At 47.8% G+C, this 19263-nt stretch overlaps 1 protein-coding gene across 1 annotated transcript; it reads right to left on the bottom strand.

Moving 5' to 3' along the window:
* Positions 1 to 16671: 16671 nt before the first annotated feature.
* Positions 16672 to 18653, bottom strand: LOC147850433 (allene oxide synthase CYP74A2-like). The gene has a single exon (XM_087336622.1). It carries the CDS (start codon positions 18439 to 18441, stop codon positions 16792 to 16794), a length of 1650 nt encoding a protein of 549 aa, XP_087192748.1. The 5' UTR covers positions 18442 to 18653; the 3' UTR covers positions 16672 to 16791.
* Positions 18654 to 19263: the final 610 nt, after the last annotated feature.

The raw sequence follows: 19263 nt of genomic DNA, 5'->3' as shown, positions 1-19263 counted from the left end.
ATGAAGGAGCTACACTACTTCCTAGGCATCGAGGTGATTCGGAATCCGGCCGGCATTATGATCTCTCAACGGTCTCTCAACGGCACTACATTCTCAACTTGTTATACAAGTTCGGGATGACGGAGTGCAAATCGATCGCTACGCCTCTCGATAGAAACCTCAAACTAGATGCCGACTCCGGCACGAACGAGTGCGATCCGACTCAATATTGACAGCTGATCGGGAGTCTCATCTATCTCACGATCACATGACCCGACCTTAGCTATCCGGTCGGACTCCTTAGCCAATTCATGCAAACTCCGCGAGATATCCATTTCGATTGCGCTAAGAAAGTATTACAATATGTGAGCGGAACAATGGATTACGGCATTCTCTACAAATTGGCCACACCAATACGACTCGAAGGATACACGGATGCGGATTGGGCTAGCTACAAAGCCAATCGACGATCGACCTCTGGATTCGTCTTCTCCCTCGGCAGCGGAGCGATTTCGTGGAGTAGCAAGAAGCAGCCTACCATCGCTCTTTCGAGTACGGAGGCGGAATACAGGGGTGCGGCCATAGCTACATGTGAAGCCGTATGGCTTAAGAGGATTTTGAAGGATCTAGGCGTTCCCATCAAGGATCCGACTCCCCTTTACTACGACAACATGAGCAGTATTTATTTGGCTCGGAACCCAGTGTTCCACGCACGCACAAAGCATATTGAAGTGCACTATCACTTCATTGGGGAGCGTGTTCAGGCCAGAGATGTTGACCTTCTACACATCAACACAAATCTTCAAACGGCCGACATCTTCACGAAAGCCCTAGGAGCCGACAAGCTTCGGCAATTCATGTCAGACCTTGGATTGATGATCCCTGACTTGCCAAGCTTGAGGGGGAGTACAAGCGAGAAACGGATACTGACCGAACCGGGTACGAGCCGAAATGGACAACGGAGATCATCTGAACTGGATACCAGCCGAAGCTGACATCAACCGAAAGGAGCCGACCCGAGTTTAGCTTGAGGGGGCGTGTTGAGATTCAAGCTCAACATAGAGCAACGTGTGAACACACCTGTTGAGAATCTAGGATTACTCAAAAGTCAAGAGTCACACCACCACTCTCTACACATTAAACTGTGTCATAGATTCATATTCTATGACACATAACTAATGGTTCCACATTCCCCATGACCGTAAGACTTCACATTCCTCAAGGCTCTAGTGAGAGAGTGAATGTTGTAGTGAGTAAATGAAGAGAGAGGGTGACTCTATATAAAACACCCTCCTCCTACTCCATATTAGGTCATTTTTGTAACTCCTTGTAACGCTATTTTGTATCGCATATTCTACTTGTTAATATACATCTCCTTCTTCTTCTTGAGTACTTCATATTGTCTCTTATCTATCTTGTGTTTCTCTCCTCTCCTCTCTTCGCTCACACATACACACATAACTCACATCTCTTCCGCTTCACAAGGATCATATCCGATTCTTTACAGCCACCATAGCCCACTGCGCCATATCTTTCTTGTTGTAGCTTCACTAGCATAGTGTCCTCCGGCGACTCCGCAATGTGCTTCCCGTAATATGGTGTCCTTTTCATCACTCTGCACCACTCTCCGCCATATCCCATCGGCTCCCTCGTGGTATAGGGTGTCCCGTAATAAACAAAAATGTTGGCTTTGGACCGCCAATCATTTCCGCTCGTCCCTGTTCATCTCTTCCGGCGGTAACCCCATGCTTAAGAACTAATGCATGTTCGTTAGCCATTTGTTCTCGTCCGGAACTGTCCTATCCGCCGAGGTTTCTGCCATGACTTTAAACAGTTCAGCGTCCAGAAACTCATCTGGTACGCCGTCACCGGTCTCGCCGGTTTCTAACCGGCTCAAATAGTCGGCAACCGCGTGTTGTATACCTGGTCCGTGATAAATTTCGAACTCAAATTCCTATAGTAGCAATGTCCACCGGGCCAGCTTACCTATGAGGGATGCCTTAGAGACCAAGTATAAAAGTGCAGAATGGTCTACGTGGAATGAAAATTTACGGCCCAACAAATAGTGTCGGAACTTCATGACACTATAAATCATCCCCAAGGCCTCTCTTTCCATTGTGGAGTAATTTCGTTCCACTTGTGACAGTTTCCGGCTCGCATAATATACCGACTGGTACCACTTGGGTTCGGTCAATTGCATAAGTGCGCTACCGATTGCTATGTCGGACGCGTCGACGAACACATGAAACTCTTTGGACCAGTCCGGGGGTTGTACTACCAGTGCTTGCGATAGTAATACTTTTAGCACCCGGTAAGCATCATCCTTTGTAGTCGTCCATTGAAACGGTGTCTGGTGAACCGCAACATGCAGCGGGGTTGCAAGATCTGCCAAATGCCAGAGCATCTGGCTATGCCACCGAATTTGTCCTAAGAATCTGCTTAATGCTTTGGCCGTTGTTGGTGCCGGTGCCTCCAAGATTGCCCTGACTTTGTCCGACTCTACTGCTATCCCGTCCTTGCTGACAATGTGGCCAAGTAGGGTACCACTAGCCACCCCGAACACACACTTTACCGGGTTCAACCTTAGCCGGTACCCCCTACATTTCTGTAGGCATAACCGGAGATGGTCCAGGTGCTCCCCTTGCCGGCTATACACCGCGAAGTCGTCTAGGAACACCTACATAAACGTCGGGATGAACTCTCCAAATATTTCCATGATTATTCGTTGAAAGGTAGTCAGCGTCGTCTTGAGTCCAAATATCATCACTACGGCAACAAAAAATCCCCACTCGGTAACGAACGTCGTCTTTTCTTGGTCATCGGGGTGCATCCGTATTTGATTGTAACCGCTGAATCCGTCTAGAAAGCTATATACCTCATGACCGGCTACCACGTCCAGAACTCCATCCGTGAATGGAAGTGGAAAGGCATCGGTCACCATTGCGGCATTCAGTTTCCAGTAATTGATGCACACCCGAATCTTCCCGTTCTTTTTCAGCACGACGACTATCGGATTCAACCATGTCGCGGATAAAACTGACTCGGAGTAACTTGTCGATCTCTTCTTTTACCCTTACCGCATAATTAGGGTTCATTTGGTAGCGCCTTTGTGCTACCGGTTTGGCGTCTTTACTGAGATGTATCTGATGTTGATACAGTTGTAGATCCAGCCCTCGCATATCCTCATAGGACTAGGCAAATACGTCCCAGAATTCTTTCAATAATGTAATCATTGTCGATTTGTTTTCCGGTGACATTTCTTTGGCAATATGTATTGGTCGTGCTTCCTCTCTAGTTTCCAAGTTTACTTCCTCTAGCTGGGACACCTTTACCTTTTGAGATACCGTCATTTCCCGTTTCAAGGCCTCCTGTGCTTGACGTAGTTCTCTGACGGCATCTTTATCCGGTTCCTCTCCAGCATCTTCCAGGTGTGCAATATACGGAGAGACTACTTCGGCCACATCTATTTCGAACAAAGGTACAATTTTTGGATTATCCTCAAGATACCGATCGACTTCCTCATCGGCGAGCCCTTCCAGCATATTAACGCTCTCAACTTATAACGGTGTTAGCTCTTTGCTAGTTCCGGTTTGTGGATGTGTCGATGCCCGTACCTTGGTTTTGCCTCGACAGAACGTAATCATGTTCTTTCTCTAGATTTGCTTCATGTGCGTCGTCCGCAACCATGGTCATCCAAGCAATAATGGGTAAGCCCCTTGGGTGTTTAACTAGAGAACCACCACAGAAATGCGGAATGCATGTCCTCCAATTGTTACCTCCAAATCTCGTATTAAACCGGTGGGTCTTACCGAACTCGTATCTGCCATTCGAAACCAAAATGGGCAAGGCACCCACTCCTAGATTCCCAGGGTATCACAAGTATGGAGGCTGATTACATTGACGCCCGACCCTCCGTTGACGATCATCCCCAGTAGCTCGCGTCCTTTGACAATGGCAGTGATTGCCGGACTGCTTGTGTCCACCACTGTTGGCCCTTCTATTGGGAGACAGGTCCCTCCGGATGGGAAGGGAGAAGAACAGCGCCGAGAAGAAACCGGATGAGGAGTACCCGGCTACGGTGAGCCGGATGGTGCAAACCCGGTGAGAACCGGATGAGGAGTACCTGGCTACGGAGAGCCGGATGGTGCAGACCCGGTGTGAACCGGATGAAGAGACATATTCGTAAATATGTTTTTGAGAGCCCATCGAGGCTATATTTGTAAATAGCCGAAAAGTCATATTAGTATAAATATGACTTAGGGCAAATATGTAGTCGGCTGTTTGTCATTCTTGTTGGTGCAAGAATAGAGTGTGTGTGTAACTGTACAGAGAGAGAGAGAGAGAGAGAGAGAGAGAGAGAGGTCGTTGCCTCTGTTGTAACCGCCGCCTGTGGCGAAGATCTGTGAGCACGAGGTCGGTGCCTCAGTGAACTCACGGTTGTATATTCTTACATAGTGACAGTGTGCAGCCTGTGGGCTGCCGTGGTTTTTTCCCCTAGTTTGGGGTTTTCCACGGAGCGTTGAGTTCCCGTCAAGTGGTATCAGAGCGAAATCAACACAGAAAATGGACGAATCATTTGGCGGCATGTTCAAGCTCACCGGCTCCAACTATTCAGTGTGGAAGTCGAAGATGAGGGACATGCTCGTGGTTAAAGACCTCTAGCTGCCGGTTCAGTTCGGGGACAAGAGACCGGACAAAATCGACGCCGCGATATGGGAGGTGATGCACATGAAGACAACGGCGTACATACGGTGCTTCATCAACATGAGCCTGTACAACAACTTCAATGAAGAGAGCAAGGCTCATGAGGTCTGGGAGAAGATCGGCATAATGTTTCAGAACAAAAATGCCGTCAATCAGGTGTCGGTATTTCGGAAGCTAGTAAGGCTCCGGTACCAAGATGGCTCCAGCATGGCGGAGCACATGAATGCCTTCCAGGGGCTGATACACCAGGCAACGTCATTGGAAGTACCTCTTGCCGATGAGGTACTAGCGCTACTCCTACTCGGTTCCCTCCCGGATAGCTGGGAGACGTTGGTTGTCACTTTGGGCAACGCCGGGCCGGAAGGAAAACGGTTATCCCTAGCAAGAGTAAAGTCGAGCTTGCTAGATGAGGAGGCGCGTCGGAAAGACAAAGATACGAGCTCCGACTCCAAAGCGCTCCTTGCCGAATCGGAACGCGGAAGACATAGAAACCGTAGTCCCCAGAACCGGGAGAAGTCGGGGACACGGTCAAAGTCAAGGGGGAGGCCCACTTGCTTCTATTGCGGCAAGCCGGGTCACTTCCAAAATAACTGTCGGCATTTCCGTAAAGACAAGGAAACCGACGGTACCGATTCGAAGCGGACCCCGGATCGGAACGGTAAAGACCGGAAGGGAACGGACCGGAAGGAAATGACGGCAATCGCCGCAAGTGAAGAAGAGTTGATGCTCATCACCGAGGAGAGTGAGATAAACCTTGCCGGCGATGAGATGACCTGGGTGGTAGACTCCGGAGCATCGTTCCACCTTACCCCGGACCGGAAATGCTTCTCATCCTACTCAGCCGGTGACCACGGCTGTGTCCGGATGGGGAATGAAGGTACATGCCGAATTGTCGGCATAGGAGACGTGTGGTTGTCAACACCAACCGGATGCAAGTTGCTGCTGAAGGATGTCCGACACGTTCCGGAGGTTCGTCTGAACCTGATATCAGCCGGTCGGCTAGATGATGAAGGCTACACGAGTAGTATCCGGAACGGTGTCATGAAGTTCAGCAAAGGGAGCCTGATTGTGGCCCGGGTTGTTGGGAGACAGGTCCCTCCGGATGGGAAGGGTGAAGAATAGTGCCGACGAACAAACTCGGCCGAGGCCGAAACCGTATGAGGTGCAGACCCGGTATGGACCGGATGAGGAGTACCCGGCTACGGAGAGCCGGATGGTGCAGACCCGGTATGAACCGGATGAGGAGTACCCGGCTACGGAGAGCCGGATGGTGCAGACCCGGTATGAACCGGATGAGGAGTACCCAGTTACGGAGAGCCGGATGGTGCAGACCCAGTATGAACCGGATGAGGAGTACCCGGTTACGGAGAGCCGGATGGTGCAGACCCGGTATGAGCCGGATGAGGAGTACCCGGCTACGGAGAGCTGGATGGTGCAGACCCGGTATGAACCGGATGAAGAGACATATACGTAAATATGTTTCTGAGAGTCCATCGAGGCTATATTTGTAAATAGCCGAAAAGTCATATGAGTATAAATATGACTTAGGGCAAACTTTTAGTTGTTGTTGTCATTTTCTGTTTTGCACGAGATTAGTGTGCGTAACTATACACAGAGAGAGAGAGAGAGAGAAAGAGGTTGTTGCCTCTGTTGTAACCGCCGCCTGTGGCGAAGATCTGTGAGCACGAGGTCGTTGCCTCAGTGAACTCACTGTTGTACATTCTTACATAGTGACAGTTTGCATCCTGTGGGCTGTCGTGGTTTTTCCCCTAGTTTGGGGTTTTCCACGTAAACCTCCTGTGTATCTTCCTCCTCTTTGTGTCGTGTTTTATTTCCCGTTTTTCTGTGTATCATTCTAAGCTCGGTCGTGGCTGAGCGTCGTGCATAAGGAACATTGTAGTTCCCGTCACGGGCCCGGAAGGTCAACACACTGTACCTGATGAATGCCCGGTTATGTCCGGAAGAAGTGAACGTGGCATCCGACACTGCCGGTGAGCTGTGGCACAAGAGGCTGTGTCATATGAGCGAGAAGGGGATGAAGAGGCTTGCAGACGACAACCTCATTCCAGTGAAGAACGTGCACTTAGAGAAGTGCACTGATTGTTTGGCCGGTAAGCAGAACCAAACCTCCTTCCGACCAAGGCCACCGATGAGACATAATGCACCACTAGAGTTGGTGCATACGGATGTGTGTCAAGTAGACACGAAGTCACATGCCGGAGCGCAGTACTTCGTGACGTTCATAGATGACCACAGCCGGAAGCTGTGGGCCACACCGTTGAAGACGAAGGATCAGGTGTTATCCGTCTTCAAAAACCTCCACGCGAGAGTGGAAAGAGAAACCAGCCGGAAGCTGAAGGCGGTTCGAGCAGATAACGGAGGAGAATACCGGGGGCAGTTCGAGGAGTACTGCCGCTCGAAGGGAATCCGGCTCGAATTTACCGTGCCGAAGACACCGGAACTAAACGGGCTGGCCGAGAGGATGAATCGGACCATAATGCAAAACTACCCAAGAAGTTTTGGGTTGAGGCATTGTCGACGGCGACATACGTGATAAACAGATCACCCTCACTACCCTTGGACGGAGACACGCCACAGAGAGTATGGACCGGTAAGGAAGTGTCCAACCGGCATCTGAAGGTGTTCGGGTGTCTCGCGTACGTGCATGTAGCAAAGGACCGGAGAGGAAAGTTAGATCCAAAGACCCGGCTATGCATATTCCTCAGTTACGGTGACGATGAGTTCTGCTACCGAGTGTGGGACCCGGTCGACAAGAAGGTATTCCGGAGTCGAGATATTATCTTCATGGAGGACAAGACGCTCGCCGACTGGGAGTCGGAGAAGAAGATAATGAACTCTGAGTTGACCGGTAAGGATCGACTCTACGATGAGCAGACCCAACCGGCAAGAGACCGGTTAGCACTCGAAGAACCAGCCGGATACGGTGAGGATACCGAACCGGCAGAAGAAGAAGTAGAGGAAGCGGAGACCGGAACCGGCCTAGACCCCGAATCGGATTCGGATGAAGAGCAAATGGAGGAGCCGGCTACCGAACCCCAAAGACGGAGATATCCTCTCAGAGAGAGAAGGGCCCCCCGGAGATTTCCGGATGCAGAGCATGTTCTGCTGACCGATGAGGGGGAGCCGGAAAGCTTCAAAGAAGCGAAGGATGACACCCACATCCGAAAATGGTTAAGTGCCATGCAGGACGAGATGGATTCCCTGCATGAGAACCATACATACGAATTGGTGGAGTTGCCGAAAGGAAAGCGGGCACTCCGAAACAAGTGGGTGTACAAGTTGAAACCGGGAGATGCCGGCAACCCCCCGAGATACAAAGCCAGGATCGTGGTGAAGTGGTTCCAGCAGAAGAAGGGCGTGGACTTTGATGAGATATTTGCCTCGGTAGTAAAGATGACCTCCATCCGGACGGTGCTGAGTATAGCGGCAAGCATGGACCTTGAGGTAGAGCAGCTGGACGTGAAGACGGCATTCCTTCACGGTGACCTCGAAGAGGAGATCTACATGCAACAACCGGAGGGATTTGTGGAGAAAGGGAAGGAGCACCTGGTATGCCGGTTAAAGAAGAGCCTCTACGGGTTGAAGCAGGCCCCCCGGCAATGGTACCGGAAGTTTGACTCCTTCATGACCGATCAAGGGTACCACAAGACGCAGGCCGATCACTGCGTGTTTGTGAAGAAGTTTGAAGGAGGCAACTTCCTGATACTCCTGTACGTGGATGACATGTTGATCGTCGGACGTGACCAAGTCAAGATACGAATGCTGAAGAAGGCTCTCAACCGGACCTTCTCAATGAAAGACTTGGGCCCGGCAAGACAGATGTTGGGGATGCACATCATTCGGGACCGGTCAAAGATGCAATTATGGCTTTCACTGGAGAAGTACGTGACAAAGGTGCTTCACCGGTTCAACATATCAGAAGCGAAACCGGTCGGATCGACACTTCCGGCAAACTGCAAGCTATCCCATAAGCAAAGCCCGAAGACGAAAGCAGAGAAGGCGGATATGATGAAGATTCCATATGCCTCTGTCGTCGGGAGCTTGATGTACGCAATGGTGTGTACCCGACCGGATATAGGATACGCCGTCGGAGTGGTGAGCCGGTTTATGAGCAATCCCGGCAAGGAGCACTGGAACGCGGTCAAATGGATACTCCGGTATTTGAAGGGCACTTCAAATATGTGTCTCCGATTCGGCTCCGGAAAACCTCAACTGGACGGTTTCACCAATTCGGACATGTCAGTTGATGTGGATACCAGCCGGTCTACATCTGGGTATGTAATGACATATGCAGGGGGAGCTGTTTCATGGCAGTCGAGGCTGCAGAAGACGGTTGCATTGTCAACCATAGAGGCGGAGTACATGGCAGTTGTGGAAGCCGGCAAGGAAATATTATGGATGAAGGACTTCATCGGAGAGCTAGGTATCCAGCAAGAGGAATACCGACTCTATTGCGATAGTCAAAGTGCCATCCACCTTGCTAAGAATGCGGCCTACCATTCTCGGACGAAGCATATCCAGCGAAGATATCACTGGATCCGGGAAAGAGTAGATGACCAGGAGTTCGCGCTGACAAAGATCTACATGGCCAAGAACGGGTCAGATATGCTGACCAAAGTGCTGACACCGGACAAGCTGGACACATGCCGGAGGACGATCGGAGCGATAAGACACCCCATGCCGGAGTGAAGGGGGAGTTTGTTGGGAGACAGGTCCCTCCGGATGGGAAGGGAGAAGAACAGCGCCGAGAAGAAACTGGATGAGGAGTACCCGGCTACGGTGAGCCGGATGGTGCAGACCCGGTGTGAACCGGATGAAGAGACATATTCGTAAATATGTTTCTGAGAGCCCATCGAGGCTATATTTGTAAATAGCCGAAAAGTCATATTAGTATAAATATGACTTAGGGCAAATATGTAGTGGGTTGTTTGTCATTCTTGTTGGTGAAAGAATAGAGTGTGTGTGTAACTGTACAGAGAGAGAGAGAGAGAGAGAGAAAGAGGTCGTTGCCTCTGTTGTAACCGCTGCCTGTGGCGAAGATCTGTGAGCACGAGGTTGGTGCCTCAGTGAACTCACGGTTGTATATTCTTACATAGTGACAGTTTGCAGCCTGTGGGCTATCGTGGTTTTTTCCCCTAGTTTGGGGTTTTCCACAGAGCGTTGAGTTCCCGTCACCTTCCTCTTGGTTGGAAAAGAAAGCCGGAGCCGGCGACGAGTCTGGTGGTGTTATTGCCAATTTCAGCCCATTCATGAACCGAGGTACTAATTGTAGTAGCGGCCTAGTGGCAACATAATTTGGCATTCCTGTAACATCTTCCATGTTGGGTTTTCTTACTGTATTGTGTCGGTGAGCTCCGCCGGTGCCTCCTTTTGTTGTTTGACTTCGGCCGCATTCCGCGCATTCGCCTTCTCCACCCATTCAGTGGCTTGTTTCTAGATCGCCTCTTGTGCTTCCCACTCCGTCGTCTTCCCTTTTGACCTGGTGGTGACTTGTTGTACATCCGCGACTTCTGCTACCACCATATTGACTGTCGATCGTTTTTCATTACTTTTCACCAGGCATTGGATGCTGTAATGGCCTTCCAGCCAGCAATAATAACAATACGCTTTCCGGGTATTGCTGGATTCTGCTTGTGGCCCGGTACTTGGTTGAAATCCTGTTGTCGGTCTATTAGGCTCTTCCATTCGTCTTTGTTCTGGCTAGGTGCCACTCAAGCCTCTCTCCGGATCTCGTAGGTATTCCTTCACCGATTCCCGACACTCCTCCTTTCGGTTGTTTCGTTTCTTATTGAAACATCGGTGGTTCTTGTATCCCTATCGGCAGCAATCTTCATAATCCTCGTGATGATCCTCTCTCCTCCAGTTGTAACTAGGAGAGTGATCACGATCAAAACGGTCACCATTATAATCCTAGTACCTCTCGTACCGGTCCCGGTCATAAGTGTCCCTTCTGTCAATGTACCGGACATCCTGCACTAGCCAGTAATGCTCATCTCAATGCCAACGTTCTTCTTCCTCTTTCCAATCGTTGTGGGTATTGATTTGTCTTACCAGTGCCACTTGTCGGTTCAGTAAATTATATTCGCATCGATCCATTGTATGCGACCTGGAGTGGCATAACATGCATTGTGACCGCATGGTACATTCTATTGCAGAGTGCCCGGCATTGAGACAAGTCGTACATTGTATAGCTTGCCGAAAACGTAGGTCTTTGTCTGTTGGTAAGGCATGCTAGAGTGCCCCCATCGTTAGCCACAAGCTTGTTTTCTCCATCTCCCTGACCCGATCTATGACCTAGTCAATCATGTTGGTGTAGAAATCAATGACTGCGCACACCGTACGTAGGGGTTCCCGAAGTTCTACTAGGAATACGGCTTTAGCCTCTACTTCCGGTGGTGTCCGACTTAGCTGGATGTGCATTCGCTGGAACCAGATTACAAATTGTTGAATGGTTTCCGTAGGTTCCTGCCGTATGGTGTAGAATAGGCCGACCATCTCTCGTTGATCAACCTCATTGTTGAAGAATTGTAAAAATTTGGTTTTCAAGTCCTCAAACGTAGTGATGGTGCCGGGAAGGTGCGTCAAGCGCCATCGTGTGGTTGGTCCTTCCAAGGTCATGCCGAACTCTACAATCTTCGAGCATTCTGCTTCGGCGACGGTTAAGCGTTGCGACACATGGTTTGCTTCCCATGTTTGTAGAAATGCATACACATGGGCTTCCGCGTCCGGATCATCCCGGTACTTGGGATATTGGAAAGGCATATCGTCGTCCAGTGTTGGAACTAGAGCTAGTGGTGACGGAGGTCTCTCCTCCTCCTCTATTGGAGGCAGTGTCGGAGGTCTTCCTTCCTCCTCTGTCGGAGGCTCGCGTGGTGGTGTCGGAGGTTGATCCACCTCGTGCCTTCCTGAAGCTTCCAGCTCTGTTATCACCAGTTCCAGTGTTGGTATATTATTTGATTCCTCGTCCTTTGGTCCGTCTAGGGTGTCGTGACTGCTGTGGTAATTCGAATGTGCGATGTACTCGTCGTCCAAATCCGATTCGAACGCCAAAAATGGTTCCAAATCGCCTTCTCCCGCTGCTAATGCCTGCAAGATGGATTCCGCTTCCTTCAGACTACTTAAACTACTTCCTTCGTCTGGATGGGAATTTTGTTGCAAACGGAGTGATTCTGCGGCCACTCGCCGAATCACCTTCGAAAAGGATCGATCCGCGTGGATTTCTTCCATCGCCTGGTGGTACACTTCACGCTTCTGCAGTCTTTCGGCGAGTCGTCTCGCTCGCTCCATTGTTGGGTCATTTGTTGGTCTAGTCATCCATGCCCCCCGTTGTTCAATACGCTTGAGCAGGAATCGTGGTCGCCAAAAACTGTGTTACCCCTTGGGGCCGGACTAGCCCTAACACAGGGTGTCCCTCTAGGACACTTCACCAAAGGGTGGAGCAAGTGGGGTAGGCGCAGACCATAATGCAAACGTATTTGTAACCGGTTATTAACCGGCGTGGTTAATGATCATAATACACGCGTAAGATAGATTATATTAAGCACAGAACGGTAATTAACTAAAAGCTTCACATATTAACAAGATGTAGCAGAACAACACTTTCATTAATAAACCGCTAATTAATTACAATTTAACCGGGTCCTTTTATAGGTCACCGGCCCTGGGTGTGAACCGGTGCCGATCGGCAACCGGCTACGAACCGGTCCGGATCCGGATCGGCATACTGATTCTGGGTCCATCCGTTCGTTTCTCAAAATCCCTTTCCCATTCTAGACTTTATCCGGCTTTTAAGTCTTTGCCGGCCAACAACCACGATCTCAAAGGGAAGTGATCCTTGTAGAAACATTGTAAGAGAATGTTTTTGGACATTTTCAAACTCTTTCCAAGTAGATTTAGGGATGCTACCATCCCATACTTCCACCCTACAAAAAGAGAGGGAGAAAGAGAACCCAAAATTCCCTAAAGACAAGTGTTAACATAGCTAAGTGGGGGATTAATGATAAAGTTACAAATAAACGACACAACTCTATGGTGTATGGATCTACCCCCACCAGTGGAGCAACATAACAAAAAAGGGCGAGGATAAAGAGAGACGCACAATATGATATTTTGATTAACCCATTGAGAGACGCACCAATGGTTCGGTTCGGTTTGGTTCCGGTTTCAAAAATTGTAAACGGTTCGGTTTTGACCCTCTCAAACAGAACCGAACCGTTGCCAATTATTAGTTGAGCTAAACATTTAAACAATATGGCTACACAATCTGTGTTGCCAAATTGGCATAACAAATCAGTTCAATGTTGTAAATAAGGACGCTTCTCATCATTTACATTATTCACGCCATATAAAATTGTTCTTTTTACACTCTAATTGTGTTTACCTTAATTTGTTAAATTTGAGAATTGGTTCTAATATTTTAATGCTTGTCATGTTATCATATATTCAAAGGCCCGACAAGGAATCAATTGACCTTTACCTAAAGGGCCTCAATGAGAAAGCTAATAGTGCTAATAAATCTTTGTTGGTTTTAAAAGCATTGAAAATAACATTTGTCTTTTTGGGCAATGGTGCCACTAAATCTTCTTTTTTCCCTTACAAACATTAAAAATAACACTTGTCTTTTCACTAATATCGATAATGAGTCTTCTTCGTTTTTTTAACATAACATTGAAGATAATATGCATCTTTTTTTAGCAATATCGGTATTACAAGTGGGAAATCTCGTGGGATCTAAAGACCCACAAAAAATCTACAAACTCATGCTCAATACCACTCAAAATAATAATGATTTTTTTCTTACAAAGATATCATCAAATTGAAAACAATCACAAAGAGATTGTTTGAGAGAGAACTCAGAGAAACAAAAGTATGCAATAGGCGGTTGCCCAATTATGACACCTTTCCAGGTAAAACAAATGGTCCAAACTTAAAGGTATCTGGAAACCTCAATGTGATATAAAAAATCCACAAAAGTGTAAAAACTTGGACCCCTCAGAAGCACTAAAAACAAACATGAAACGATCGTATGGAGATTTTTGCAATTTAATAATAATCATAAAGTGATTGCTTGAAAGAGAGATTAAGGAAACAAAAGTCGGCAATAAGCAGTCACCCAAGTATGATGTGGTTCTTGGCTACCCAAATGCTTCAACTCAAGGACAATAACACTCATAAATAGAACAATTGTGAACGATAGATGTTTGCACAAATTTATATGCTCACTTGGTCTCTAGCAACTGTTGCCAAGATTAAAGACATAGAAATCAAATATACAATATGTATGGTAAGTTTTGGTTCGAAACAAATTATTAGCATAGTCTAGTTTGAACATCTCTTTCGTGAGTGTTACGTTATGCTCTAAATAAAATGTTACTTGCGTAAGAACCATATCTTATGAGATCATATAAGAAAGGTTAGATGTCTAGACATGCCTTGTTAAAAATAATGGAATGAAATAGTTTGCAAGTTAGGTTTGTGAATGAGATGTACATAGTACAACAAAAGTTAAAAACTTTACAAAACATGCAGACCTCCTAGTCTACAATGGCAAAAGATAGTGTTTAAGTACTCAACACTTGAGATGGAAAATGTGGTTGTGTTTTCTAGTGCCCATTAAAAAACTTGAGATTACTTCCCTTCTCACTGTAATATACTTTTGCTCTTGTGGAGTTGTTGCCAAAGTAAATTAATGACATGTGACAATTAAAATAATAATTGTATGTAGTCTTTTATAGGACAAACTTCATCATAACATTCATACATCTATATTGGACATTCTATGGGCATCTTTACATTAACAGTTCTATTCATATGGCGTGCGCCATCTACACACTTTCTCATTATTAGATATTCCTCATGTACTTATGGGTTTAACTAAATTAGTAATGATTAACTCTCTTAATATTGGTGGCTTAATTCATCACTATTTCATGAAAGTAAATTTATCGCGGGATTGATCTAAAGAAACTTTGCTTCTCAATTTTAAGCATCTCATTAGTAGGTTTTAATCGAGCATGTCATGAATATGATCAATTAGCTAGTAAGTTATCCACCAAATCTTCATTTGTAGATTGACATCAAAGATGTAAGCTAATGATGCAAATGAAAGGTTTCGTAGGAGGATAGAATTGACGAGCCCCCTCATTTCCATCTTATTGCATATCCATATATGTACAATAACTAGTTTTGAAGGTGCCACCTAGTCGAAAGGACGAAGCCATGATACGGAACAAACGAGAGAGAGAGAGAGTTGAAATTCCATAGTAGCAACCTTTTAGAGGCTTCTAGCATATGGCATTACCTAAGTCATGATACGATAAAAGAAATACTAAGAGAAATGTATTTTTTTTTAAAGTATATACTTTAAAATCACTCTCTTATAAATGATAGAATATTTTAGTTATATAGCACCCCCCAACTTTATTAGAGGACTCGATCAGGCAAATAACCACCTATTTATGCGTTCCATAATCGATCGACAAAAGACGGACAACACTTCTATCTAATTGTGGATGAATGATCATTGCCAAAGTCATGACACAATGGAAAAAAAAAGTACTAATAGAAATTCCATTCATTAGTCACAATGCCATGCCATGATGTAATAGAAAAGACAGAATAAGAGAAACGTGATTCAATAATTCATTAGTCACATTGTCACGAATCACGATGCAATAGAAAAAGGCTAAGAGAAATGCCATTCATTTAACAAAAGTCTTCACTTTAAAGAGTTGGGATATATATACATATATCTAAAGCCTTTTTCTTTGTTTTTTTACCTATTATAAATCTGTATGTTCAAACTTCAAAGACACTAGAGGATCTCCTACTTAATACGATATCTTAGGCTCTTGACTTGGTCAGACAAATTATAACAAGCTTTCATGCATCCCACGATAGATTTAGATTGACACTTCTATCTGCTTGTGGAGAGGGTCTCTTCTTCTTCTTCTTCTTCTTCTTCTTCAAGGTGTCTCATCTAAAGATATAGAAATTCTACAGAAGTTCCATATCTAGTAGCACAACAAATTAACATTTTTGCGTTGTGTGTGTGTGTGTGTGTGTGTGTGTGTGTGTGTGTGTGTGTGTGTGTGTGTGTGTGTGTGTGTCAGTAGACAGAGAGAGAAAGGGAGAGACAATACATTATACAACAGAGAAAATAACTAAGAAGTTACAAATTAACAAACAAATGGGAGCAAATTACACTAATAAGGGCATTCTTAATTCACAAATGCTAGTAACTGATCTTTGTACAAAGGAAGAAACAATACATCAGAAAATAAATAAGAAGTTACATTAAGAAATATTAAATGGATTACACACTAATAAGGGCATTCTAAATTCAAAAATGTTAATGATCTTGTACAGATGAAGCATATATGTACATAATCCAACACTGTATACAAAATAGGAGAAGGGTGGTTTTTAGGTCTTGGTTTATACAGAAATAAGAAGGTACATTATCAAATGGGAATTAAATTACAAGCATTCTTAATAGGAAAAGCTACTGACCTGTACAGATCAAGTATACAATCAAAAACACTTTATACACAAAAAGAAGTGGTGGTGTTGGTTATGGCCATGATGAGACTGGGAAGGATATGAGATACATTAAATGCAGGAATATTATATCTCTTTCTAACTATAGCAGGGGCAATTACATTCTTCTGATATAATTCTTTTGAATCCTTTTACTGTCGGCTCATTTGCCTCTCTGGATCTATAGTTTATGGGGAGGGGCGAAATTGAGCCCGAATAGCTAGTCAAATCGACATGTATGTAGAGAGACCACTGGGCCCGTGGGTTTAAGGATCGAATCAATAACAGACTCATAATCAAAGCTTGTTCCGCACGCAATTAATTGATCGGTTACATCTGTGTTTCCGATTACAGGGAGGGGGAGGTGGTTTAAGGATGGAATCAATAACAGACTCATAATCAAAAAAGCTTATTGAAGATGGCAATGACTGAAAGAATGAATCCAGAGAATAGTCATGGTTCCCAACAAAGAAAAGAAATGTTACAATTTTTGTTGACAAGTGTGGAATTTTTTCTGAGACCAGAATTACAGAGAAGAGGATTTAATGATCATGCATCCTCAGAGGTAGCCCCATTGCTGCCGGGCTTCCTCTTCTTCAAGGCACTGAATTTGATGGGAGTGGCGGTGCCGCCGCCCGAGGCCTGCTGGAGCTTGAAGAAATCGTAGCGGAGGAAGAGGTTGGCCACGAAGAGGCGGGCGACGAGGTTCACGAAATCTTTCCCGGCGCATTGCTTGTTCTCGGTGCTAGGCTGCTGGGTCTCGGCACCATTGGACCAAGTGAGGCTCTCCAGGAGCTTCTTCCCTTGGGGGCCCAAGAATCTGTGGGGCTGGAAGGAGTCGGGGGAGGAGAAGACCTTGGGGTCGCGCATAGCGATCCCTTGGTAGGAGGCGAGCAGCTCGCCTTTCTTCACGCGGAAGGCGGCGTCGTGAGACTCGATGAGCATGTCGGACCTCGCGCGGCCGTACTGGAAGGGCACGGGCGGGTCGGTGCGAAGGACCTCGTAGACGGTGGCGTGGACGAGCTCCATCTTCTGGAGGGCGGCCATTGTGATGGTGCCTTCGGGTCCGACGGCGTCACGGACCTCCGCGGCCAATTCCTTCTGGAGGCCAAGCCCGGCCTCGCCGATCCGCTGGACGATGGAGGGGAAGAGGATCTGGATGCCGCCCCAGGTGTTGAAGCAGATGTAGAAGAGGAGGTTGTGGCAGGCCTCGACTTTGTCGAGGCCGAAGCGCTGGGCGGCAGCGTCCAGGACGTCGGTGGCGTGGGCGAAGAAGAAGTCGTAGAGCTTGTTGTACTGGCTGGAGACGAGGAAAGGCGGCAAGGGGACGAGGTGAAGGAATTCGTTGATGGGCCATGGGAGGCCCAGGGCGACCTGAGGGGCCAGCTGGGCGCCCGTCCAGGCCTGGACATAGGAAGGCCCTTTGCCCCCCAGGGCGGGCTTGGGCCCCTCCGCCGCCGGGTCGGCGCCCAGCACGGAGCGGAGCAGGAAATTGAAGGTGAACTGCTGGCACACCTCCACGAACTTGGCGGATCCGTCCTTGGCCACCTGCGCCTCCCACTGCCCCGCCGCATCCTGGAAGGCGGCGTCGAACTCAGGGATCCACTTCGCCCCGTTGGACTGCAGGATGTAGAAGCAGAAGTTCTTGAGCGGCGCGTGCTTCGGCTCCGTGGTGTCGAGGTACGGGAGGACCCGGAAGCCGCCGGTGAAGCCGGTGCTGGGGGCGTACGTCCCGGCGAAGGCGTCGCGCTTGTCGACCTTGGAGGGGTCGAAGAGGGTGCGGACGCTCTTCTGGTCAAGGCACATGATGGTGCGGCTGTCCGGGAAGAAGGGCGGGCCAGGCGGCATGTTGAGGCGGACCACCGTGGTGTTGTACTGCCGCATGAGGCTGCGGAAGAACTCGTCCTTGCCTTGGAGGAGGAAGTAGTTGAGGCGGTCCTTGGCCACGCCCAGGAGCGGCGGGCCGTAGGAGCCTGGCACCTCCCGCACCTCCAGCGCCGCCGCCGGAGCCGATGATGAGGATGATGATGATGGCTCCTCCCCCGCCGTGGCGGACGGCGGCTCCGTTCCTTGAGGGGCGGAGCTATAGAGGCGGCCTCCGGAGGAGGAGCGGCTCAGGGAGCGCTGCAGGGCGGCGGCGGCGGTGCTCTTGCCTCCGGCGCTGAGGGATAGGAATGCGGGAGCTGGGGCGGCGGCCATGGCAACGGCGGCGGCGGCGGCGGCGGGTGATGGACGGCGCGTCGTTTCTACTGGGCGTGTTTGGTAGCTGTGTGTGTTTCTGTCTCTTCTTGTGTTCTTCTTCTTCTTCTTTTGTTGTTGTTGTTGTTGTTGTTGTGTGTGTCGTAGAGATTAATTAATATTTAGAGAGGAGCGTTTGGGGATATGTCTTGGTGTTGTTCCTGTGCTGGTTAGAAAAACGATGGCCTTTTTAGATACATATACATATATATATATATATATATATGTCTTGTAGAGTTTTGAGTAGAGATGGATGGGCGTGACGTGCTCGTGCTCGTGTCCGCGTCGTCGCCCGCAGGGCCTACCCAATCAATGTTAAGAGAGTTTTGAGTAGAGAGTGATGGGCTTGACGTGTCCCGTGTCGCCACTGCTTGTAGGTAGGCCCTACCAATCATTGTTTGTTTGTTTGTTTCGTTGGCTGTGGGGTGGGATACCCACGTTTATTTTTTTATTTCTTCCAAAATAAATACCTTTTTTACCAAACCAAAAAAAGGCCGGGGGAGGGGGGGTTGGAGGGCCGGGGTCTTATTGTGGGGTCCGCCTGCTGGGTGGGGCCCAGTTGAGATGTTTCAATATGATCTGGGGTGGCCGCCCACGCTTAAAAAAAGATACAAATAGGAAAACAGTAACACCTAAAACACAATCCTGCCCTTCTTCTTTGCTTTTCGATCGCCCCCCTTCCTTCTTCTTCATTTTTTTTTTACCGATGGAATGGACAGAATGGTGCCCCACCTAAATGGCCAACGCGTTTCCATCTCATATATACCCGCCCAATCGCGTATC

This window comes from Azolla caroliniana, unplaced genomic scaffold, assembly GCF_043228905.1.
Source record: "Azolla caroliniana isolate FFs.n. ecotype wild unplaced genomic scaffold, voAzoCaro1.0.p SCAF_21, whole genome shotgun sequence".
In the NCBI taxonomy this organism is placed as follows: Eukaryota; Viridiplantae; Streptophyta; class Polypodiopsida; order Salviniales; family Salviniaceae; genus Azolla; species Azolla caroliniana.
The sequence above is the reverse complement of the archived record's forward strand: the minus strand, read 5'-3'. Positions and strand labels throughout refer to the sequence as shown.